The following is a 25,997-nucleotide window of genomic DNA, read 5'->3' as shown; positions in this document are numbered from 1 at the left end:
CCTGGCATGACCTGGAAAAAAATAGCCTCGGGATTCCCTCAGGCCTCTTAATAAATTGCCACTTTCCCTCTAACTCCAGAGTCTCTTGAGGTGGAATGGAGTGATAAAGATGGGACTTTCCTTTCTCTCCCGCTGGGTACAACCCAGACAGCAGTGGGCTAGCAGGGAGGTTCCCCATGTTTTCCCTGGGACAGGGCAGTACAAAGCACTTGAATCCGAGGGCAGTCAAAGGCCATTCTGTCCAGCGCACAGAGAAGAAAGGACGGCGCATGGCCAGCAATGCCTCTGGGGAACTGTGGGCTGCTCCCTTGTCCGATTCTCCCCTCCCTGAGAGCTGACTGTTGGTGGTCAGTGTGTGTGTGTGTGTGTACACTCGCACAGGCTGGCATGCAGAGGCACTGCTAGATGGAGTGGGAGGAGGGAGAGCTGGCGATCCAGATGCTAAAATTAATACTGAGACAGGCTGAGACAAAAGGGGAAGGCAGGGAGCTGGTCCCTTCTCCAGGAATCCCAGCTATTCTTGGCTAGCCGGCAGGAGCTTCGGAATGCTGCTGCGTGTGTGTGGCCTGGAGAATGGGGCCTTTGCAAGCAAACAGGCCTCACCCAACCCGCAGAGCGAGCGCAATGGAGGCTGCATCTGAGCGGACTCTGCAAGGGCCCTCTTTCATCTTCCTGATGTCCAGCTTGGAAGCAAATGGGGTGGAGATGTTCTGCGTTTCAAAGAGACGTTCACCCCGTCTCTCCATGATAACCATACGAAGCTGGTTGTCCCTGGGTTGGATATAAGAGCATGGTCCTTGTGTCTCCAACACCCGGGACCCATGTGCTTCTATTGAGAAGGGTAGATAAGCTGGCTACACCTGCAGGGTGAGCAGCTGGGGGTGCTTCTTCTTTAGCCCAGACAACAAGTCAGGCCCAGGAGGAACACAGTCCCTTCCGCTCTGCCTCCTAATCCAACAGAGTCTCTGACAGCGGGATCTTTGAGGCCTCACCATATGCCAACTTGCTGAGGATAGGAGCTGGGGTGAAGTCTGAGATAACTGAGCCCTCGATTTTCCAGAACTGAGCAGGAAAGGCACTGAAAGGGAGGGTCCTGAAGGTGCAGTCTCCAGCCTCAGCTGAGTTTTGCATCTTCCCGGGGCTTGGAACTATGGGCACAGGACAGCATCTTCACCAGAACAGAAAGAATCCGCCTTCCCACATGTACAAGTGGGAAGGAAAGAGGTCTTTGAGGGAAAAGGCGATGGGAACCCTAGTTCTCCTTCCACCCCGAGGAACAAATGCAGACTGATTTCCTGCTTGGAGTCCTTACTGCTCAAGAGGTTCTTGAGAGGTTCAGGGGCTTTCCAGACAGGCCCCGTCCCTCAGGCGGCAGCAACCACGGTTCATTCAGAGATAGGGAGCCTTCAGAACAGGGCACCTCCTGAGTTGGCATTCCAACAGCCCATCCAGGACAGCTCGGTGGCCCAGCGGCCGGAGCTGGTCACCCGCAGTTTGGCTTGATCCAAGTGCCAATAGTGGTCATCTCTGAAGAAGAGAATGGAGCCATCCGGCCTTGGAAGGGCGCCGCTGACCTCCTCGGGGACCCCGGCCCAGTCCCGCAGGCTGCGGGGATAATAGGGCTCCACCTGCATCTCTCCTCGAGCCAGCACGTAGTAGCGGGAACCCTTGAAGAGGACTAGGCGGCGCAGAGGCGGGAAGAAGAGAGCTGCGTCCGGGTGTCGGGGTAGACCACCTGCCCGGCAGAGCTGTGCGAACCCCCACACGGACTTCGTACCCTGGAACCTCCAACAGCGATTCCCTGGGGGGCATTGAGAACCATCGTGAGCTGGAGGTTTTCACTCATTGACCCTCCACCCCATCTCTGTCACTCTATTCCGAACCCTAGACAGTTATCCTCGGAGCCAGTTGTAGTCTAGACGTTGCCCAGCAGGTGTCAGCAGAGAGCAGAGAATGCTCAATGAACTCAATCCCGGGCTGGGGAAGGTAGGAGGGAGCTAAGGATGGGGATGGGAGGTGGGAAATAGGATTCCCTGCCTGGGTGTGGAATGGGAGATTGGGAAAGCTCGAACTTTTCTTCACTCTCCAACTACTAATAACTCCCTGAGGGCAAAGGTATTTGTCCCTGGTCCTTCCCTCTCCCTGGTCCTAGGACACAAAGAACTTGGCATTGGTTGAAGGAATGAATGCCACTCAGAACAGTATTGCCACATGTCCAGTCCGCTCGTCAGTCATTGACGTTATCTGGCTTCCGCCTCATACCTGAGTATTACGTTCCCTATCCAAGAAATACAAGTTCCAAAAGCTAAGTGACATGCCAACCTCACACTGCCAGGATGCCAGGGCAGACTTTCTGCTGACTCAGACTGGAGAGCAGTCCCCCCCCCCCCCCCTAGTCTCTACACGGGACACCTGGTCACTTGTTAATCCCAATTTCATCTCTGAAAGGAGTCTTTCTGGGCCACGGGTTCGACCTGAGGTAACGAGTTCACCAGGGACTCATTGTTGGGGACTCTCAGGCAGGACACCCGCCCACTACGTCTCAATCTCAGCTGACTCAGGGCTGGTACCTTTGAAGAAGTAGAAGTCTCCATCTTCCAAAGACACTGCGGCAGCCTCAATACTAGGGGGCAGCCCAGGCCATCTTTTCTGTAGTGGACGAGGCTCTGAAACATTGCCATCAGCTGTGACTTCCCAGAAGTGACTCCCTTTGAAGATGTACAGTTGCCACTGCCCATCTGTCCCAAGACAAGAGATGTGAGGAAAGGCTACTAGCCTCCTGATGATTTGGGAGTGGGGGTGGTGCTGCCCTAAACCGGGGTTCCCAGACAAGCTGAAGGTAGAATGCAGGGGTGTGGGGGCGAGCGAGGGGGGCTGAGGGAGGCAGGAGTTCTTTGCTGGGCCTGAGTTTGTCCTCCCCTGAGAAAAACATGTGATTTCGGATTTCTATATTCAAGATATCCCCATTCCTCACACCTTGTAATTCAGCTCTGGACCCCTGGAGATATGGAGGATGGAAGACACGAGGCATGGCTGGGACCATCTTACCTACAGTGATGGCATCAAAGGAAGAGTGGCAGTATTTAGGACCTCTGGTTTCCGGGAGTCTGCTCTGAGAGTTGTGGGGGTCCCAAGCCTCAAAGTCAGTGAACACCTTTCCGGGGAGCTGGGTGGCTACTGAGCGTCCCAGGGGCTTTCCTTAAGATCCAAGAAGAGAGAGGGAGAGGACATGGGTAGGGGCATATGGAGGGCTCAAGACCCATCCTTCTGCTCCACCAGTGATCTGAGACAGGCTGAAGGAAAGAGTAAGGGGCACGTGCAGCCCTGGGTGTTGGTTTTATCCAGGTGCGTACTATCCCAGAAATTTCTCCCACCCAGGAAAGAGTGACCTACTGAGATAACTTGAGCGTCGGAGACCGAAGGGTTCTGAGCTAAGGGCTTGGAAGAGAGAGAGAGAGAGAGAGAGAGAGAGAGAGAGAGAGAGAGCAGAACCCGCGGATATTCAGATTTCAAGGGAGCCTCAGAGCTTTAGGATAAGGAAAGACCGAAGCCAGGAACTGACGAGGGGTGGGAGTGGAGTGGAGGTGGGGGTATCCTATTTGAGGACCCAGAGTCCGAAAGAGCCCGGGGACTGGAGGCTTACCGTACAGGTTCTGCACCGCGAGAACATCGTCCCAGCTGAGCAAGGCGTCGCGGCCCAGTTTCTTGTAGTAGGGCGCCATGAGCGCACGTGGTGCGGGCGAGTGCGTGAGACCGAGCGTGTGGCCGATCTCGTGCGCCAGCACCACGAACAGGTTGCGCCCACGGCGGCGGCTCAGAGACCAGCGCTCGTCTTGGTCGAAATGGGCTTCGCCACGGCGGGGCAGGAAGGCGTGCGCCAGGGCGCCCCCTGAGAATAAAGGGGAGGGTCAGGACCAGTCAAGGCCCGGAACTCCCTCCCGCAGGCATCGGCTCCCACGTTGGGGGTGTGGTCTACTAATTTCCATCTTTGTAGATGTCTGATGGATGCAGGAGTGCAGGGTAGGTGAGCAAAGGACTGAACAGCGGACTCTTGAGAGGAAGTACACTGTAGATTCAGCTAGGGGCCAAACTACCTAGGTTCCAAGACTAGATTTACTTTTTACTAGCTGTGTGATGTTGGGCAGACAAATTAACCTCTTTAATAAGCTTCCTGATCTGAAAATAGGCATAAAGATGAACTTCTTCCTTACAGGAACGAACACATGTCACACTTGGTTTTTAGGACAGTGCCTAGTCTGGGAATCATTAACACGGGGTACCCCTAGAAGAGGGATGGTGAGCCTTTTTGAGGCTTCCTGACCTGGTGACTTGGTGTGTTCCTTTCAAGAGTCTGCAAATTTAACAATGTGCTTCTGTGTGTGGAGTTCAAGGCCAGCAGGGGCTACGTTAGAGACTCTGGTTTTCTGTTGCTTTAAGTGTGTGTCAGTTGTGCCATGTGGGGATCAGAGGACAACTTGAGGGACTCAGTTCTCATCTTCTACCATGTGGACCCCCGGGACCAAATGTAGGTCAGCAGGCTTGGCAGCAAGGGCAAGGGCCTTCACCCAGACCCGTGAGTCATACCATCATCACCTGTTACTTGGACAGAGTCTTAAGCTGTGTGTGTGTGTGTGTGTGTGTGTGTGTATGAATACATGTATGTTGCATGTATGCTCACTTATGTATGCATGCCAGAGGTCAATGCTGGCAAATCTTGTCTCAGTCACTTTTCTAACTTAAAAACATGACCACCACCACCACCCTCCCCTTTTTTTAATCCCTCGAGGTGTTTTTTTGTAGCTTTGGGTTGCCTGGAGTTCAGAGCTCTTCCTGTCCCTACCTCCCAAGTGCTAGAATTAAAGGTAGGGTACACACACACACACACACACACACACACACGGTCAAATTATCTAATTGTTGTATTTTGCTTGCATGTGTGTCTGCTTGTGTGCCCACATGTGCCTGTTGCCCTCAGAAGCCAAGAAACAGTGTGGGATTGCTTGGAACCGGTGTTATGACAGCGAGCCACTGTGGATGATAAGAAGCAAAGTCAAATTCTTCAGAGGAGCCGCCGGTGCTCGTAAGCACGGCCGCCTCTCCAGCCCCCTCAACTAGAATATCATTGTCATTATCAATTTCAGACAGCGCCTCGCTACTGAACCTGAAGCTTGCCATTCTGGCTAGATTGTCTTACGGCCAGTGAGCTCCCAAGGTCTTCCTGTCTCCATCCCCCCAGTGCTGGGGTTACACATGTGCTGGAATCTGAGCCCTGGTCCTCACAATTGCGCAGCACTGAGCCGTCTCCACCGGAGTGCGGGGGTTACAGGCATGTGCCGCCACGCTTGGCTCATGTATGTAGTTTTGTGTAACCATGTGTCTTCCCCCTGCCAGAGCTTCTCTAGGCCTCTAGGCCTCTCTCCCTGCTCATCTTAGGAGTAAGCACAGACAGTAAGCTCCTCAGTGATTGTCACAGGTACATCTGGGTCCCCGCAGAAATAACTAGATGTGGCTTCTAGGTCCTGCCCCTCATATACACCTTCCACTGAGGCAGGCGACCCTGAGAGAGGTTAGCAAACAGCACTGTGACAATGTTAGCCTCGGAGCTCAGCAAGAGTCCTTCCAGCACCGCCTTCTAGGAGCCCAGGTTGGCAGGGACTGACAAGGGCAGGAGGATGGTCAGCGGTCTCCAGCACTGCTCAGCCTGCTCAGCCCTCACTGAGGAGTGCAAGCAGCCCGTAGTCAGATTCTGAAGGTCAGTGCAGAGCAGAATGGGAGAATGGCTCACACTGCAGAGGAAGCCTCCAGGCTGGGGACGAATGGACCTGGCTGTGGCTATGATTTCTGAAACACTTCTGCGAATGCAGGGTAAAGGTTCCTGGTTCCCAGGGGACAGGGGAGGAGAGGGACTGATGGAGGCCTCAGGATATCTTTGGGAAGTCTACTCTGGAGAACAACAGAAGTACAGGCCTGTCTAGAAGCAGAAATAGTCAGGATCTCCGAATGTTCTCCAAGAACCCAGCACACTCCAGAGTTAGCAAAGTGCTTTCCACACCAAACCTTCTCTGGCTGCCCTTTCAGTCACGTGGTACACCTTGGGCAGGGCCTGTTGTTCTCATTGTACAGATGAAGCGATAGAGGGTCCTTTGGAGGAGAACCTGGTTTGGCTGTGGTTTCGAGAGGAAACTCCACGGCCACCTCCAGGCAGCCTTCCCTAGGCGAGCACCCCACTTGCAGTGTGGAAGGAGGCTTCATGACAGCACCTGGGCCATCGAAGGCGTTGGCCAGCCCATCATTGTGGTCTCCTTGGAAGAAGGTGAGGCGGATGTCAGCAGGGCCTGTGGCTGGGGCCTCCCAGAACTCCAGCGCTGACACATTGCTCCACAGCTGGAAGGCAGCACGGACGGCCCCTCGGACAGCTGGCTCGGGCAGGCGCTCGGGCCAGTTCACCAGGCGGTAGGAAAGCTGCTGCTTGTACCATCTGTTACCTGTCATCCAGAAAGGCCCTGTGAGTCACACGTGCTGCTGAGGCTGGTCCCCACAGGCCCAGAAGGATGGGTTGGCCCTGCCCCGGGGAGCCCTTGATCTGGTAGGGAACACTCAGCTCCTGCCTTGAGCAGCCTCCCATTTGATAGGAGGAAAGATACGTCACTGCTGAAGGGAGCTCTCGGCCTGGGCAGACTACCCTTCCCCTGGAGAATCTCCAATTTATTGGCCTGGGAGGTCTGCTGTTAGAGATGTAGCTTCTACCAGGAAAAAACCCCTTCAAGGATCAGTCTGAACCCCTGGTCTCCAGTCTTATTCTTTTCCACAGCCTAGGCCGAGTCCGAGGAAACTACAGGCCTCTTGCTGAATGACAATCACTCTGAGGTCCATCCTCAGTGTCCGGATGGAGAGACAGTGGAGGTCACTGAGGTCACAGCTGTGCCTGCCTCAGGCGCTCCATCCACCCTCACAGTCTCCCACTACCTCCCAGAGACTCCACTCTGGACTTGCCAGAACCTAGGGCCTGCAGCTGGCCAACAACCAAAACACCCATATATATTCGAGTTCTTTCCTTAACCTCTTGACCTCCTCCCCGCTTCCTTGGGGACTCTGGAGAGCTCCGAGTTGAGTTGAAGACAAATAAGAACAAAAGGGTGTGTTTTGTCACAGGCCCAAAGTAAGTTTTCCATCTCTTAAGTTCTTAAGTTGCTTTCCCTTTGGCCCAAACCTCGGCTCCTCCCTGAGGGCTGGGACTCTGGCCTCTGCCGCAGCCCTAGGTCATTCATTACATTGGACCCATCATCTGCCTTTGCTGTACAGCCAGGAGCAGAGAAGCCGGAAAGTCTGGCTTCTGGGTTTGTCGGGGATGGCCTCTGGGCCCTGGACCTCAGAGTCTGAAATCCCAAATGGAAGCCTCGTAGCTTTCTGGCAAGATTCCTGGAGCCCAGACTTTGATGCCTGTGACCCCAGGGGAAGGCTCCTGCCCACAGCAGCACAACAAGAGAGGAACTGAGCTGACACCCCCTCCTCTCCGAACCCCCTCCCCGGCCCAGGACTCTTCCCGAACCACATAGATAAGCAAGCAGTCCTCTCCGAAGAGATGCCAGGCCTATAAATCTGCCTAAACATCACTTGGTCTGGTCAAAGCTCAGCAAGGGCTGGGCTTCCCTCAGACGGAAGGGAGGCTCCTTCTGGCCCTCTCTACCCATGGAAGTGGGGGTGGGGTGTGCCCCACTCTATTCAAGGCAATGCTTCTCCCTGAGCTTGTTTGGCCTGGCAGCCACCCAATGGCTGCCTCTCAGCCAGTGACCAGTCCTTAGGGAGTGAAGAGGGAATTATTTTGAGGGAGGGAGACAGGGAAGGTGGAGGCAAGGTTGGGGGGTCCCGAGGTGTACACCCAGGCAAGTTCATTCTCCACTGAGAACACTCTGCTGCTCGCTTTCAGTCTTCCCAGGGCACAGAGTAGCTGCACCAGGCCCTCTTATATCCTGTTGTGATTTTCAGACTCTTCCAGACCACCATCACCAAACCAAACTTTTAACTCTCTAGCAAATGGTACCAGGTGGCTCCTTCTGCGGTCATTTCCCCCCTCCACCCCCAAGCAGGAAAGAGGGAAGGTGGTAATTTAATGGCCAGTGAAGGTGATAGGTCTCCAGAAAAGAATCCTCTGTGAAGTAGGGTAGGGGGAAGGGTAGGGAGAATGATAGGAACAGGAATTGGGGGAGGGGAGAAAGAGTGCTCTCCTCGGGAGGGACCAGGGAGGAAGGAACTGCCTGTGTGTGGGTAAGGGCAGCACTAGGCTGAAAACCAGTCCCCTTTGACCTTGGCCCCCTGGAGATGCTGCCTGTTTGAGGCCCTGTTCTCAAGTGCTGCCTGGTCACAGCTGCTTTTCATCATAACCCCGGGCCCTCAGCATGTGGTATTGCCTGCTAGGCCCTCTCTCTTCAGGGTCCCAAAGGGACTAGGGAACTGCAGAGCTAAGGAGGCCAGGGATGAGAAAGCTAGAAGTTTGGGGTGGGAAGGAGAGTGGAGTCCTGACTCCCAGCAGGCAGCTGATGATTGGACCGGTTAAAGGCTGAAATTGTAGTCCTGTACATGCAAGTCCATAGGAATTGGGGAATCTCTCCAAGCCTCAGTTTCCCCCTCTATACAGTGGTGTTGATAAGGCTTGCTTTTTGGAATGGCATCAGGAGACCGCCTGGAATGTGGTGAGGGCTTGCTTTGATTTCCTTTTCCAACTCTGATGTGCCACCCCCATCCTCTCTAACTACCAGCTCTGAGAAGGCAAGGTAAACTTCCCAACCCTGTGACTAGGAACCAGTCTTGCTTGCACAGAGAGGAACAAGTACTTGGCCCAAGGGTCCAGATGGCAGCGTGTATGAGTTCAGCATGCTCAGGAAAATTTGAATGTGAAAATAAATCCTTATTGTTCATCTGAGTTCAAATTTAACTAGGCGTTTCTCTGTGGATTCCAAACTGCTAGCTACGAATGCACTCAGTTAGAGTCTACCTCAGGGGCAGGAGAACGGAAGATGCAGCCAGAACGAAAGATGCAGCCAGAACGAAGCATCCCCGGAACTCAGGCTCAAGTATTTCTGGGCCTGCTCACTTCCCACTGCATGCACACAAGCTATCTAGCACTTGGTAGTCCAGGGTGGCTCTCCTTTGCAACCCTTGTGTGAGGGAGGAGGAGGGATCAGAACTGACTGTCCTTACTTGGTCATGACAACTGATATCTGATCCCCAAGCCTCCAGTGTCCTCTCTGGTCTGGCCTGCTGTGAGCTTATGCCTCCCTGATTTTAACTTCTTTCATTCTATTGCCCAAGGATGAAACACAATGGGATGTACACCGTGCTGACACCAAGGACATCTTTACCACAGTGCCACGACCCCAGAGCTGACTGTGGATGACTACGATCTTTCAGAACAGGGCAGCCAAGGTGGATGACATGCAGATGTACCAGAGGTGGACTAGCACATGCTTGGAAACAGCCACCCAACAGTGCCCACAATCTCCTTCTACATTAGCTAAGACACGAAAAGATATGCTGTGTACAGTGAGCATAGCAGGTAAAAACAACACAGTTAAAGTGGGCATGATCCAAAGTGCACACAGGAAAATCAATTATACTTAAAAACCTGATGGGAAAACCTCATCTTGTGAGCAACCTTGGAAGCTGCAAAAACTGATAAAAAAACAAAAACAAAAACAAAAACAAAACCCAAAAAAACAAAACAGAAAAAAAACCCCAAAAAACCAAAAACAAAAACAAAAAAACCCCAAAACAAAAACAAATAAACAAACAAACAAAAAAAACCCAACTGACTCAGTCAAAGCAACCATGAAACTAAAATTCTACACAGTAAAACTTATTATTTGCGGAAAATAGACAGAAAAGTCTTCATAAATCTTAAATGGGCAGCATTTGACCCTGGAATATTTTTGATTGGGAGCTGGGAAGGAGGAAGAGAAGGAAAAAGAGGAAGAGAGAGAGAAGGAGGAGGGGAGGGAAAAGGAGAGGAGGGGAAGGAGGAGGGAAGCAAGGATGAAGGAGAGGAGAGAAGGACTGCGACGTGGGTCAGAGGCATCGCTCATGGCTCTGGGTTCAAATCTCCCTCTACAAAGGAAATAGCATAGGGGAGAAGAGGGGAGGGAAAGGGAGACAAGGACAGCCTCCAATAGGAGAAACTGGGCAGAGCACATAATGGCCTGTGTGACCCAATGTTCAAAATAGCAGAACCCAGGGAAGGAAAGCAGGTCAGTGGTGGCCAGGGCTGGGAGCAGGGTGCAACAGGGAGCTAACTGCTAATGGGCCTGGCATGTCTTCAGAGGATAACAAAAACGTTCTGGAAGGAGGGATTAGCTTGTGGTAATGGCTGGACAATTCTACAAATATACTAAGCCCCATTGAATTGGATACTTTAAATGGGTGAATTGCATGGTGTGTTAATTCCACCTAAATAAAACTGTTTTTTTTTTTAAATGCTATGAGCAACATAAAATTCATTGGACCACATCTTGGTTCATAAGTGTTACGAAAAAGAATAAACTCTTCTGGAGATAACAGCACCAAGATATAAGAGAAAGCTATTGACAACAGCTTAACTGCTCTGCACAGAAAACTGATCAGAGAATTGGGTGGGCTTGATGAGGTTTAATCTGGAGAATATATGTACAATGAAAATTCATCAGTACAATTATAATTTAGAGTTAAATATCTGTATTCATGAGTCAAATAATCTGCCCCTAGGGAAGAGAGGCTTCTGCCAGAGTTCTGTCTCAGCTCAGCCACTTCTTTGGCCATAGGCTCTCCTGGACACTCGTTGGATTTCAATGCACTCACCTGGCTTTACAAAGCGTTTCTTACGCCTCATTTTGGCTCGATGTCCAGCAAGCAGGGCACTGATCCTCTCTGTCCACGTTGTGTGACTGTCAGTATCTGCAACCCCACAGCGCGGGAGTGTCATCTGGCGCAGTGTGGCCTGGTCCAGCACGCCGCTGATGGGCAGCCGGGATACCCACTGGAACTCTCTGCCAGCAGGAATTGAGAGAAGGACTGCGGAGGAGGGTCTGAGGGAGCTTGTATCCCGCACCCCCTCATGTCCCTCCATCATACCTGATGGCGTTACTGAACTGAGTGGAGGCTGGCGCTTTGGCACCCTGCTCACTGAGGTATCCATACTTCTCCAGGAATGCCTGGGGAGAGAGGGCCATCAGCTCTGCTCACCATGCAGCAGTCTTGTCTCCTCTTGTACGAGGGTCTGAGGCACACACATCCACACCAGTTTCCCTTCCCTGTCCCGAGAACATTTTTAAACGACAGCAGAGAAAATTCTGGCATTAAGGTCAGAAGGCCATTGTCAACTAGCTGGAGGGTCAAAGGCAAACCACTCAACATATAACATCCAGCTTTTGTAGAATTCCCTGGCGTTGTTGGAAATCTAGTAGGGCGTGCTGAACAGGGCTGGGCTTTGGAGGCAGGCTGATCTGGGTTTGAATTCAAACTTTCAGGTTACTTCCCTAAGCTACTTGTTTCTCAGCTACAGAGCAGTTAACTTATTCTTTTATGAGAACCGGTCACACTTAGTGTGGCTTCTGTTACAGGATGGCAGCCCACACAACTGGTGTGCCTGATATGCACATATCCAGCATCCGCAGGCATCACATTATCCGCATATCCAGCATCCATGTGCATTGCATTTGCTTTAAAACATCTAAGCACTCTAGGAGCTGATTGGGTCCTAGGAGCTGCTTGGTCTTGTACAAAGTTATCCGTCTGATTTCAGCTTCTTTTTAATTCTCTTCTTCCAAAGGGCAAGGATGCTAAAGACCTTTGATGTTAAAAATGCTTACATATACCAACTTTTTTTTTACCTGATATAAAAATATGATTTTCTAGAGAAGTATATTTTGAATTAGAAATCTGCAACTTCTCCTTTGAGAGCCTCTGGGGAGGTGAACAATTAGAGAATGTCCCATGGTGCCCCAGCCTTCTAATGCCTGCATGCCCTCACATACATGAAAACTGTCTCCCGGTGACCACATTCTTGGTGCCAGTTGAGAAAAGAGGGTGACTCATAACCTCACCCATCACTAGAGCTAACCTCGGGGGAGCTGGTGCACTTGGCTCCCTGGTTGCCAGAGCACTGATAAAGCCCCATAAACCACACCCTGGATGGAGAAAAGTCCCTTCTCCCTTCCTCATCCTCATTTCCTCCCTTCTTGGGTTTCCTTTACCCCAGGCTGGTCCTGAGCTCCCTATGTAGGCAAGAATGACCTTGAACGAAGATAAATGGCCTCATTTCCCACCTTTCTCTCCTAAGTGCTGGGATTACAGACACGCACCACTGTGACTGATCTTTTTGGTGTGGAGAACTGAATACAGGCCGTCATTCATGCTAAGCAAACATTCTACCAACTGAATAGAAGCAGCCCTTTAGCTGCTAGACTCAGGCAGGGTCTCACTATGAAGCTCTGGCTGACCTAAAACTTAAGTAGACCAGGCTGGCCTTGAACTCACACAGATCTGGCTGTCTCTGCCTCCTGGGTGCTGGGACTAAAGGAGTGTGCCAACATGACCAGCCCAATGTCTTCTTTGTTGGCTTATCTATATAGAAATAATTTTCCATTTCCTTCTTCTCTCACCCTCACCTTTCTTTGCTACATTTATCAATTCCAAGTAATTCCAGTCATAGCTGCTGCCTCAGGTCACACACACACAGCTGGAAGAGAGGCCAGACTCTCAAGGACTGGCAGGCCTCCCTTCGTGGATTTCACTTACATCCATCTTGTATTTTCCACCTCAGTGTGGCCCCTCAAGCCCAGCAGTTGGGAAGTAAGGGAAGAAGCCTCAGATACATAGCAAGTTTGAGGTTAACACGGCTGTCCCGACAAACACAGCAGGGGCTGGAGAGATGGCTCAGCATTAAGAGGACGTATTGCTCTTGCAGAGGTCCCAGGTTTGGTTCCCAGTGCCCACATGGTGGCCCACAAACACCTATAACTCTAGTTCTAGAGGACCTGCCATCCTCTTCTGACCTCTGTTGGCTCCTGCAGGCATGTGGTGAATAGGTATGTGTGTACACATAAAAGAAATACTTTTTTTTTTATTTGTTTTTTTCCAGACAGGGTTTCTCTGTATAGCCCTGGCTGTCCTGGAACTCACTCTGTAGACCAGGCTGGCCTCGAACTCAGAAATCCACCTGCTTCTGCCCCCCCAAGTGCTGAGATTACAGGTGTGCGCCACCACCGCCAGGCTGAAATAAATATTTTTTAAAAACCAAAACAAACCAGGTGCTGGAACACACCTTTAATCCCAGGCCTTGGGAGGCAGAGGCAGGCAGGTGTCTGAGTTTGAGGCCAGTCTGGTCTACAGAACGTGTTCCAGGACAGCCAGGGCTATACAGAGAAACCCTGTCTCAAAAAAACCAAGATGGATAAAGAAATGAATAATAAATAAGATAAAAAATAATTAAAAAAAACCCAACAAAACAAAGCGAGTGAACTATTCCCATGCATCTTTGGTAACATCAACTGTCGGACTTCTGTCAGACACTTTGCATAAGGAGCAGCCTTCTGGACAGCAGACCACTTCCCAACCCAGCCTTGCTGTTTCTCTGGTGCTTTGTTTATTAGCATCTCAGTGCTCCTGTTTCCTTCTTCCCCTCTGTAACATACATCATTTCCAGATGAGTATTGGAGTAAAGGAGTCCTAGGGTCTCAGTCAGTGAGATCATGCATTGCTCGCCAGACTTTTTTTTTTTTTTTTTTTTGGTTTTTGTTTTTTTTTGGATTTGGTTTTTTCCAGTCAGGGTTTCTTTGTGTAGTCCTGGCTGTCCTGGAACTCACTCTGTAGACCAGGCTGGCCTCGAACTCAGAAATCCACCTGCTTCTGCCTCCCAGAGTGCTGGGTTTACAGGCGTGCGCCACCACCTCTGCCCGGCATAAAGAATGTTTCTAACCTTGACTCTACTAGGTGACAGGACATTATTGCCTTGTTCTTGTTTGTTTTGTTTTCCTACAATGTGAACATAAGCTGAACCGCACAGGCTCCTCGGGACTACACACATGCACAGTGTGGTAGTCCATGACTGTGATCACAGTACTCAGGAACATGAAGCTCAAGATCAGCTTGGTTGGCATAGTCAGTTCAAAGCCTCACGGTAAGATGCTAGCTTAAGATAACAATAATAATAATAAAGAAAGCCTTGCACATCTGGCAGAGTGCCACACACACTGTAAATGCCCAGCGAGTGCTGATTTCACTAGTTGTCTTCAGCAGAGAAAATTAACGGTAGGCTTGGAACGCAGCCCGCCTGTACCCCGGTGTCTGTTCAGGGTCTGCTACTTGGCACTTGTCTCACTGCAGCCAGGCTCAGCCTTTCCTCCTTGCCCCTGCCCCTTCCTTTGATGTGGCTGGAAAGAGGAATTTTCCAGGAAGCCCTTTAGCTGGACCAGTGACTTTCAGGAGACCAGGCCACAGGTCAGCCTGGCTGGCACTCCCTTGTTTCTCTCCCCACAAACCCGCCCAGACTTTATCAGGGAGTTGGCTGAAGTTCTGGGGGATGGGGGGAAGTTGTGTGGTGGGGCCCCTGTTTCCTGGCTGGGCTGCATTGCTTGGTACTTGTACTCTGGCAACAAGTTGGGGCAGAGGCAGGTTCAGGGGTCGTTAGAGGGGGAAATGCTGGCCTCTGCAGTGGCTCTGCAGAGCTGAATTCCCATTAAGGAGAAAGAACACACACCCAGGACACCAGCCAAGCCGAGGCACCAGAGAATGAGGAAAAGGCATTTTAAGAATTTGACATTTTATATTTCCATAACAGCACTCAAATATTATAATGGAGATCATCTAAATTTATGGGCGTTCATGCTTATGCATAACAACACATATTTAGACATTTAAAGTGACATACAGGACAGGCCCCTTGCTGCTGTTCGTACTCTGAAGTTCTGGGCAGTAGAGGAGAGACGAGACAAACAGGTAGACTTCTGCTCCTGAACCTAAGCCTCTTTGCTATTTTTCTGTACCTCAGTCTCTCTGCCAAGATTAGAGAAATGCCCAGCCTTACGTAGGAGGAAGATCGGCAGTAGGGTGGGTAGGTAACTGCTTGACAATGGGGAACGAAAGACTCTCACAAGACCCAGACTGGTGGATGAACACAGGGCCTCATTCTTGCCCCTGTGGGGTTGGAATCTCTCCCCTGGCTTCCATTTTCTTTCTTTCTTTTTTTCTCCACAGGCATTTTATTGGTGTGTGATGAAGAGGGACCTGACACTTCACGTGGACGTCCTTGCTGCTGTGCGGTGGCCCGCCAGGTGCTCAAGCAAACGTGGTTCTTAATTTCTCCTTCATTTTGCTGAATGTCTCTGAAAATCAGGTTTGGGTCTTGGTCATCATTTCCTTCTGTTTGATATGTTTAATGGCTGCCTGGGCCTTGTTTTCCAACAACGTGTTCCCAAATTCCTTCAGTTTATCCAGTAAGCTTTCCAATGTGCTGGACAAATCAGGGGCCGCCTGGGCAGGGACTGGGCCTTCCAAAGTCATGGCTATGATCACAATCAGGAAGTTGGATGAAGAGCCTTGTCCTGGCTGGAAGGGCACCCTGATCTAAGGATCTCTCGGGAGTCCCACAGGGGTGGGAGGATTTGGCTTCCATTTTCTGAGGCTTGGCTTGTGTGTCTGAGGGACTCTGAGCTCTACCCAGGGTTGTCCCTTCCCCCATTTTCAGAAGGTGGTGCCAGGCAGCTCCTCCCTACCTTGAAGTACAAGCAACTGTGTGTCTCTCTTCCCTGGTCTCTGCTTGCCTGTTCTCTCTCCTAGGGAGCCCAAGGCTAGAGCTGAAGGGAAAGGAAGTTCAGGTGATTCACCCTGTTTTAGCCTAAAAACTTGTGCCAACATGCCTGGCCCATTTTATGTAAGGATGGTGCCACTTTCTTGGGGAGTCATTTCTGAATGTCCCTGGGAGTGGCAGAGTTGCCTGGGTAAAATGAGCATGCTCACAGGCTGGGTGGGACTGCTACTCTAGAGGATCTCCAGTATGGGTCCCTACTTGTCACGAAAGGGTGTGTGTCTAGCTCAGCCTGTTTGGAAGGGGAATTTCTGAGCAGGATAATGAGGCAGAGGCAAGAACTGAGTCACCGGACTGAGTCGGTGAGTCCTGCTGTTCCTGTGTCCTCAGGCCTGCCTTCTCTGGACCTCAGATTCCTCTTATAAATGCGGGCCTGGATTAGAGCCCTAGATCTATCCCAGCCCTAGCTGTCATTGTAGATAAATGACCAGTGTGTACACTGACAGAACTGCCTAGCCACCCTGCCCCAGTGGACCTCAGGTGACAGACCACTGCCTGACTGCCCTCACCACAAATTTGAGTGAGATGCCCTGGGGATAGTTCCAGGAAGTCATTCCACTGAGAACGGGATATTTTAACTTCTGTGGTCACGGGGCTTTATTGGCAGAAGGGACTTTGCCAGGGCACTTTAGTCATTAGCCTCTTAAACATTCTCTGCATCAGTTTCAGAAGCAAAAATAAAGCAAAGGGGGCTGGAGAGATGGTTCAGCGGTTAAGAGCACTGACTGCTCTTCCAGAGGTCCTGAGTTCAAATCCCAGCAACCACATGGTGGCTCCCAACCGTCTGTAATGAGATCTGACACCCTCTTCTGGTGTGTCTGAAGACAGCTACAGTATATTTACATATAATAATAAATAAATCTAAATAAATTAAAAAAATAAAGCAAAGACTCTGGCAAGATGTCCCAGCTGATAGACACTCACCACCGAACCTGACAACCCAAGTCTGATGCCAGGACCCAAACAGTGGAGAGAGAGAATTGACTCCTGCATGCTATCCTGTGACCTCCACAGGTGCATAGTATAACAATGGCACGAACACATGTGTTCACACACACATGGGGACATGCACTCACATGTACACACATGAGAGCACATGCACCGCTTGCGTGTGCACATACAAACAGCATTTAAAAATTGCAAAATGACAGATTTATGCAGAAAGCATGTCCCATGTTCTAGGCCATCTACCTTTCTTCCTTCTCTTTCTCTTGTCATTTCCTTCCCCTTTTTCCTTTTTTTTTGGGGGGGGGAGGGGGCATCTTTTTCTCCAGGTGCTGGTTGGCCTGGAACTTGCAGCAATCTTCCTGTCTCTAACTCCTGAGTGCTGGGACCACAGATGTGCACTGGACTCCGGGTCATATTCTACTTCATGGTTTTTATTTCCACACAGGCACGTGGTGGGTTCCACTTATCCCTCAAGTGTACCTCTAGCTACTAGCCAAGTTAAAATGTAAGGAACAGCAGCTGGTGTCCTGCCTTGATCTATATAAAGAGGGTCTCTGGTGACCAGGAGTGCAAGCAGTCCTTCAAATCTGTGGAGCTTTCTAGATGTTACGCCTCCTTTAAACTTTATAGCCACCTTGCAGGAAGATAGCAAGCGCAAGTGAACTTGCTCCCATCTTAAAGGACAGTCATCATGTTGAAGTGACTCTACCTAATGAGGAACTCTAACCAACAGTTGAATCCAGACCCCCTGAGAACGAGCCCAGGGGTTTTGTTGACATCTTTATCAGTGATCTCACAGCCTTTATATGGGTGTGTGGAGGATGGGGTAAGCAGCTCTCCCTGGATCCTGGACCTGGACCAGCCAGGGAGCGGCCCTCAGATATATGAGAGGTGAAGCTGAAGTTTTCTTCTGCAGGAAGTCAGGCAGACCGGAGAAGCTGCTTGGACAGTGGCCTCCATTGTTGTCAGATGGAGCCCAGGACAATCTTCTGTGCACACCCTAACAGATCATTTGATGAGCCACAGGTTCTCAACAGTACTGGACTGTGTTCTACAAAACCGCCAATGTCTGTTTCAAGAACGCTCTGCTTCCCTGGCTCCTGGCTTTGCGGGGCTGGAGTGGAGTCGCCCACCTGACTGACTCCTCTGCTTGACCCAGTCCTGCCATTCACAAGGTTCTGTCCAGGTGTAGCCTAGATAACACCTGAAGCCGTTTTTCTTTCTGTCCTTAGGCAAGATGGAAATTATTAGCTGGCTAATCTCTATCAAGATTAAGTCTTTTTCCATCCCTTTCTTTAGGGACAAAGTCTGACTCTGTAGCTGGGCAGGCCTTGAACTATAGATCCTCTTGCCTAAGCCTTCAAAGGGTTGGGCTTACACTCTTTCTAATGCAGAATTGCCTTTTATGTAGACATGATCCCTCCTAGGTTTGCAGGGCTAAATTCAAGGTGCCAGATAATGTCCTAGTCATGACTGCTGGAGATGCTCAAAAGACTCTCCTCACTGGGGTCCTGCTTCCTTTCCACAACTTTTAGGATCGTTTTGTTCTCAAGCTGGGCTAGACAATGCTTTTCCACCGACTTGCAGTCCTCTGTGGTCCTTGGGACCTCTTCTTGAATTTCTATTTACCCTTATTCATGAGTCACCAGGCCGAGCTCCTGGGAGTGGCTTCCAGGCCCAGGCTTCTAGATTCTGACTCACAAAAGTCAAATGAATGGCTCTGGGGTATGAGAAAGACACTACATCTTGGCGTCAATACTCTACAGAAGCCTAAGAAAGTCTCTGGAGACAAACAGTCCAGCTTCTTGTACCTCACACTGAGGGTTGCTGCAGATATGGGGCGGTCACTGTGTGGAAGGCAGGTCATGGGACCACTTAGTAGTCTGGTTGTTGTAAAAAGATCCAAACAAAGCTAAGGGTATAGAGATCCCTTGGGAGAGTTTGTCACCCCACATAGGACAGAACCTGACTGGGAATGGGGGCCAGGATGGTGATGTCATTCATGAACTCAGTCTTGCAACTCAGCGCTGGGGGACCTTCCTACTTAGCAGTATTGTGTGTAGCTCCAGTTTTCCTAACTGGACAACAATGAACTTGTTCATAACATTTGGAAGCAGTAAACCTCCTCCCAGGCAAAGCCCACTCTGGAAAGCCCTTAACTTTATCGCTCTGTGTGCACACAGGGAAACAGACACAGACACACTGGACACAGGAACAGATGTGACAGACACAGTCAGGTGGACATGACCCACAATCCCAGCACTGGGGAGGCTAAAGCAGGAGGACCACGGGCTTGAGGCCAGCCTGGGCTACAAAGCAAGACCCTGTCTCAATAACAACGAAACAAAACCTCCAAATTAAACAAAAACTATAGACACAGATATGGCTGCACAGGCAGGTGCTTATACACACACAGACATACAAACACACACAGACACACACATGCACACATGCACACACATACATGCACACACATGTACATACACACATGCACACACACACGCACACGAACATGGACCCCCCCAGAGAGAGAGAGAGAGAGAGAGAGAGAGAGAGAGAGAGAGAGAGAGATACACAGCCACACAGGCACAAACACTAAAGCCAAACATTTTAGCTGGAGAGACTCTTAGACATCAAACATTTTACCTCCTGCAGCCAGATGTTACTGCTGCCAGAGAAGTGAAGGAATTAGCCCAGGGCCACACAACCTATTTCGTCTTTTCTTCCCTTCTACACCCCTGGTCCTTTCCTTAGCTTCTCTAGAATGTAAGTCTAGACCATTGATCTAAAATCCTTCTTAGCCTGGGCATGGAGATGTACGTCTTTAATCCCAGCATTCAAGAGGCAGACACAGGTGGATCTCTGTGAGTTTGTGGCCAGCATGGCCTACAGAGCAAGGTCCAGGATATCCAGGGCTACATTAAAAGATCCAATCTCACTGCCTCCACACACACACACCCCAAAATCCCTATTTTCTTGTGCACTGTAGGCATTTAAAGCTTTAAACTTCACTAAATGAATATTGCTTTAGCTATATCTCTAAATGTTGCTGTGTAAAGTGTCATCCAATTTTTCTCGTGAGCCCATTGACTTGTGGGTAATTGAAAAGTGTGTTGTTTAATTTCTAGCATTTACAGCTCTGTTGTATATCCTGATGCCTGATTTAGGTTTGTTTTAGTCAGAAGGCATAACCTGCAATACTCCTGCTTAGAAATGTATTTGGACTTCCTTTATAACCCAGGGTACGGCTATCTTAATAAATAATTTACTTGCACTTGAAAAGAATGTTCTGGGATTCTCGGGGTTGGGGGGGCAGGAGGTGCATGGCATATTTGTCCATCAATATCAATTAGGTCAACTGAACAGTTGACACTGCTGCTCAAGTCTTCTACAACCTTAAGTATTTGTTTTTCTTAATGTATTATTTGTGAATGTGTGTGTGTGTGTGTGTGTACTGTGTATACTCGAGTGTGCACAAATGTGCCACAGCATGCATGTGTGGAGGTCAGAAAACAACTTTCTAAAGTTGTTTCCTTCCAGTGGGGATTCTGGGGGTTTGGCTGAGGTTGTCAGGCTGACAGGTTTGCTCAGCAAATGCCTTTCCCTGCTGAGCGATCTCAATACCAGCCTGGTGTGTCTGTGCTGGAGCTAAACCTCAGGACCTCCCACATGCTAGACAAGCACTTTACCCCTGCCTAAAACCCAGCTGGCTTTATTTATTTATTTGTTTATTTAATCTGTTGAGACTTTTTTTGAGCGGTCTCTTGTAGCTTCAGCAGTTCTGGAACTTGCTATGTAGCCTTGAACTTGCAGAGATAAGCATGCCTCTGCCTCTTGAGTGCTGAGAATAAGTTGTGTGCCACCATGAGGCTATTGATTGTTGTTTTTGTTTTGGTTTGGTTTTTTGGTTTTTTTTTATTTGGTTTCTCCCCCCACCCCCCGCCCCCAGACAGGGTTTCTCTGTATAGCCCTGGCTGTCCTGGAACTCACTCGGTAGACCAGGCTGGCCTCGAACTCAGAAATCCGCCTGCCTCTGCCTCCCAGAGTGCTGGGATTACAGGCGTGCGCCACCACTGCCTGGCTCTGGTTGTTGTTTTTAATGTATATTTATTCTGCTCTTTGTTTTGTTTTGGGTTTGGGTTTTTGAGACATAGTTTCTCTGTGTAGTCCTGGCTGCCCTCACTCTGTAAACCAGACTAGCCATGAACTCAAGAGATCTGCCTGCTTCTGCCTCCCAAGTGCTGGGATTAAACGTGTGTGGGATTAAACATGTGTGGGATTAAACGTGTGTGCCACCATGGCTGGCTTTCTTCTGCTCTTTATTGGGTTAGAAATGTTCAAACTCAGCTGGGCAGTGGTGGCGCATGCTTTTAATCCCAGCACTTGGGAGGCAGAGGCAGGTGGATTTCTGAGTTTGAGCCAGCCTGGTCTGCATTCCAGGACAGCCAGGGCTACACGGAGAAACCCTGTCTCAAAAAAAAAAAAAAAAAACCCAAAACAAAACAAAAAAACAAAAATTTAAACTCTCCAACTCTCCACAGATACCACATTTTAGGCAGGGAATCCTGGTTTCTGCCTGTAGTCCCAGCATTGGGGAGACTAAGGCAGAAGGGTCACTGCAAGTCTGAAGCCTGGCCAAGCTTCATAGTGAATCTGAAGGTAGCCTGGAGCTACAGAGTGAGACTTTCTCTTAAAATAAATACATAAATAAAATAAAAAATGTCCTCAATTCCCATCCCACCCATTTTATATGGTTTCATTTATACAGAATGTTCAGAATGTGTAAATATGTAGAGTAGAGGCAGATCTTTTCGAGGCTTGGTTTGGTTCTGGGCGTATGTATTACCTCCTTAACCCGTCTCAGTACATCCTTAAACCTTACAGTTACTATTACACCAATATAACACTTCCCACTTGACACATTCTGTTTTCTACTTCACACCAGGCACTTCCAATTCAATAATGACAGCACAATTTCCTTTCCTACCCCCCCCTCATTTCTTGTTCTATTGTCAAACATCTTGCATGTGGTATTACAGAGTCCAGTGTACTGGGTTAGTCAGTTGCCTTTTAGGAAATTCCGGTAAGGGACAATGCATTCTATGTCTCCCATTTCTGAGCTTTGTTCTCACTAGACCGTCTTCAACACTAACACATGGTATCACTGCAGCCTCACATGGATGCCTGGGGAATTCAACTTTTGTCTATTTTGTCCGGGCTGGATCTCTAACATCTTCCAGACCTGCTCAATTTCCAAATCTTTGTCTTCTGTCTCCAGTCATATGCCAGTTGTTCTCTGGGAAGCCCCCCCCCCCACTGTCTCCACTTACACATACCAGGGAAGTCCTCAGGCCAAGGTCTACAGTGAATCCCATACAGACTTACAGCACCCCGTGTGCCTAGTTCCCTTCCTGGTGACACACAGTGTCCCTGGTGACACTGCTCTGAGCACTCTAGCCGCTTCACCGGCTCCAAACTCTGGATTTTGCCACCTCAGTTCAGCTGGACTCAGGGCTCTGCCTTTACTCTACTTCCCTGCACTGCAGTCACGGACCTGTGTCCAAGCCAAGAACTGGGGATGTGGTGGGCTCACCCTCAGAGCTTCCATCTGTGAGGACTGCGTCCCCTCAGGGACCCAGGACTCCAGATGAGAGCCAGAGTGTGAGACAATGTCCCCAGATATTTTGGAGTTGCAATCCTGGTGTGCCTTATCTGAAAATTTGCTCTATAGTATCTGTGAACTTAGTAAGTACTGCTTTATTTCACCATATCTTAAAGGGCAGTTCTGTTTTTTGGTTTGGTTTCAGTCTTTTGATACAGGACTTTATGTATTCCAGGCTGGCCTCAAATCCAAGGCTGTAGCTAAGGATGGCCTTGAATTTCTGATCCTCCTGCTTAGACCTCACACATGCTGGGACCACAGGTGTGTGTCATCGTGCCTGATTTTTATGAGACCTAATTTGTCATAGCCATGGCTCCTGCAACACTATTAGAAGCCACGGCCCTCTGCTGCCCGCTGGTCAATGCTCAAAAGTATTGTTTCACAAGCTTTGTTCTGTGTTGTTGTTGGAGAGCCAGACTCCTGGCCAGGAGCTCCGAATCCAAAGCTTGGTGCTCTAAGATAACAATACAGATAATTCTAACATCAACAACATTGAGAACAGCTTCTTTGTACAGATTTATTTCTATGTACTAGGTACTGGGCTGAGTGTTTAAGATACACAATTTCAATGAAACCATACATCTTGTCCTTTATGTATATCCAATAAAGCTCATTGATTAATCCAAAAAAAAAAGAAAAGAAAAGAAAAGAAACCATACATCATTGCCTGTGAAACAGGCATTATGGGTGCCTACTGGTTAAGTCACTTACCCTGGTGTACATGCAGGTCTGGAAGCCCATGTAAGCAATAGACATTTTAACCATGCACAGAAACACCGACAGACTCTCACACACAACTCTGTTCTTGCACAGACACACCAGAGATGCACACTATACATTTCCAGAGCATGCATACTTTTAAAACATTTTTTTTTATGGCCAGAGCTTAAAATCCCCTTCCCCCAATTTATGTTAAACAGATCATAAGGGACTCAATCTGCTAGATATTAAGTTTCCCAAGTATACCCCAAGATGAAATTCTCGCCATCTGGGGCCACCACAGGCATGGGCAGCAGAGATACTGTCTCTGTTCCTCTGCCAGGGATTGCCTAAGGGGAGGAGGGGTGGGACTCATAGCAAAACTTGGCTTTGTAGGCAGAAGCCTTCTCCTGGGACCTTATGACTCTTGATGCTTAAGAGTAAATCCAGAGAGACAAGCGAATCGAATCCTTATATGTGAAAGGGGAGGGCTGCCTCCTCTATTGCAAAGGGAAAAGCTGAATGAGTCGAAGAGAGGATTACCTGTTAAAACAAGGTCGTTTCCAGATATTCCCCAGCGGTGATGGGAGTTAGTGAAAATGGAAGAAACTGGGCAGGGGAGCAAGTCTGGGAACAGAAGCTGGACTCAAATGTTGAAAGCTTATTCCCACCACCTCCTCCTCCTCCTCCTCCTCCTCCTCCTCCTCCTCCTCCTCCTCCTCCTCCTCCTCTTCTTCTCCTCCTCCTCCTCCTTCTTCTTCTTCTTGTTTTTCGAGACAGGGTTTCTCTGTGTAGCATGGCTGTCCTGGAACTCACTCTGTAGACCAGGCTGTCCTCGAACTCAGAAATCCACCTGCCTCTGCCTCCCAAGTGCTGGGATTAAAGGCGTGCGCCACCATCGCCCGGCTATTCCCACCTCTTCTTAAAATAGTGGAGACCTAGGTCCTAGTCTTGAGACAAGAAATAGCTGCTTCATGGTGTGCGTGCACGCGTGTGTGTATATGCACCCATGTGAAATTGTTGCTAGTACAATCACAAAGTCAAAGACAGAGACCCCTTACACTAATCCCGCTTCACCTCATAAAGGTTTCACAGTGCTACCCGCACCAAGCAGAACCGAGGAAAGTGAAATGAGAAATCTTTTGAGGTTTTCCTCTGTCTCTTCTCCTTTTCTCACTATTGGTCCGAAAACACCATTTAAAGCTCCCTAATACTCACCACTGCAGACGGTCCCCACGTGACAGATCAAACTAGTTTTGAGCAGTTTAAAAGGCTTGCTTTCAGTGAGCAGGAAAGCTCAAGTCAGGAGGCCACAGTCACTCTGGTCAGTCAGGAGTACCCTCTGCACTACACTCAAGTTGTGGGGACATTGATGGGTAAGCAGCTAGCCACCTCAGTTTAGCGGTGAAGGTGGGGTTTTCTCCCGGGTCTAGCCTGCCTGTCCCTTCTGGTAGCTGTGTCCTGACTCTTGCAGGCCTCTGTGGTCCCAACAGCTCTGGCTTAGGGAGTAACCCTGTCCCGTCTCTTTCTTTGTAAGCTGTCAGGGGAAAGAGACACAGCTTTGTGATCTGTGTCAGGGGAAAGGGATACAGCTGGTCGCTCAGAGGGCACCAAGGGGGTGATGTCCCCCTCTCCGCCCGGCACACCCCGTACCTCTGCCTCCTGGCGCAGCTCCGGGTGTCCGTGCTGGGTGGGCTGTACGTCCTGGCAGCCCCACAGTAGCAACGGCAGGGCGCGCAGCAGGAGGTTCACGCCAGCCACCATCGCAGCGAGCTGCTGGGCGGTGGTGGTCAGCTGTGCCCGACTCCCACGGATGACAGTTCGTCGCTGCCCGCGAGCGGACCCACTAGGTCCCCAGGCTCCCCAGTGCCTGGCTCCACCGCCGCCCGAGGTAGTCCCGCACCCGCGATGCTTGCCGGCGGGTCAGTCAGCCGGAGGACCGAGGGGGCGGAGAGGGGCGGGAGTGCCGGCCGCCGCCCCACCCACCAGCCCAGCTGCCAGCCTAAGTCTCTTCCGCTGGCGGTGTAGCTGCTCTGCTGCAACTCTGTGCTTAGTTCTAGTCTCTCCAAAAGGGCGCAGGAGAATAGGGCTCCTAGCCCTTCAGGTATCTAAGATTTTGGTAAAGAGGAGGGCCTATTCGAGGCCTATTTCAGTCAGGTGAGGGGCGAGGCACTTGACTGTGGGAGGAGAAGCCAGGACTGGCTGGGGTCAGGGAGCAGGGGCTTGAGTTTGAGATGGGCTTCTTTGGAAATGCTTTCTAGTCGTGCCCCAGCCACCAGCAGGCTGTGTGATCTTGTCACCTTTTCTGAACCTCTTATCACAGGGAAATGGGGATAATTCATACATAGATCTTGGGGTTTGGGGGAAGATTCACTGAGATCATGACTGTACATTAGTAAGTATGCATGGCGCCTGGTATCAGCCAGAACACAAACGGCAGGGCGCAGTGGTGCCACCCGTGGAAAAGGATCAGCTACTTCAAATGTGTCTTTCTTCATCAGTAGGAGAGTATCTGGCATTTAGTTCCCAGCGCAGCATGAACAGGAAGGCATACATCACAAACGACCGTATAGCCTATACAGTGTGTAAGAACGGAGTGGAAAGAAAAGTGTCTGTCTTTGAGAGTGAGCGCAGGTGCTGTCTCAGTCCACTCATATGTAAAATGCAAATGGACCCAGGACACTAGGACTTCATCTTTCTGGGATCAGATGAGGGTTATAAAAATAATCTGGACTCTATTAAATGCTGAACAAAAGGAGTAATGCAGTATTATAACCCCGAGGCTCAGAGCCTCAACTGCTCTTAAAGTCTTGTTCTATTTGAAAGATGCTACTTGGAGAGAGGAATTGGAAAATA

At 49.9% G+C, this 25,997-nt stretch overlaps 1 protein-coding gene and 1 pseudogene across 1 annotated transcript; both read right to left on the bottom strand.

Moving 5' to 3' along the window:
• Positions 1 to 45: 45 nt before the first annotated feature.
• Positions 46 to 25,080, bottom strand: Mmp28 (matrix metallopeptidase 28). The gene is made up of 8 exons (XM_052197722.1): positions 24,795 to 25,080; positions 11,101 to 11,180; positions 10,828 to 11,015; positions 6,261 to 6,485; positions 3,644 to 3,889; positions 3,049 to 3,198; positions 2,571 to 2,738; positions 46 to 1,801 (listed from the first exon to the last, which is right to left on the bottom strand). The coding sequence occupies exons 1-8, from the start codon at positions 24,903 to 24,905 to the stop codon at positions 1,407 to 1,409; spliced, it is 1,563 nt and encodes a 520-aa protein (XP_052053682.1). The 5' UTR covers positions 24,906 to 25,080; the 3' UTR covers positions 46 to 1,406.
• LOC127693399 (apolipoprotein C-I-like) lies at positions 14,743 to 15,706 on the bottom strand (annotated as a pseudogene).
• Positions 25,081 to 25,997: the final 917 nt, after the last annotated feature.

This window comes from Apodemus sylvaticus, chromosome 10 (genome assembly GCF_947179515.1).
Source record: "Apodemus sylvaticus chromosome 10, mApoSyl1.1, whole genome shotgun sequence".
In the NCBI taxonomy this organism is placed as follows: Eukaryota; Metazoa; Chordata; class Mammalia; order Rodentia; family Muridae; genus Apodemus; species Apodemus sylvaticus.
The sequence above is the reverse complement of the archived record's forward strand: the minus strand, read 5'-3'. Positions and strand labels throughout refer to the sequence as shown.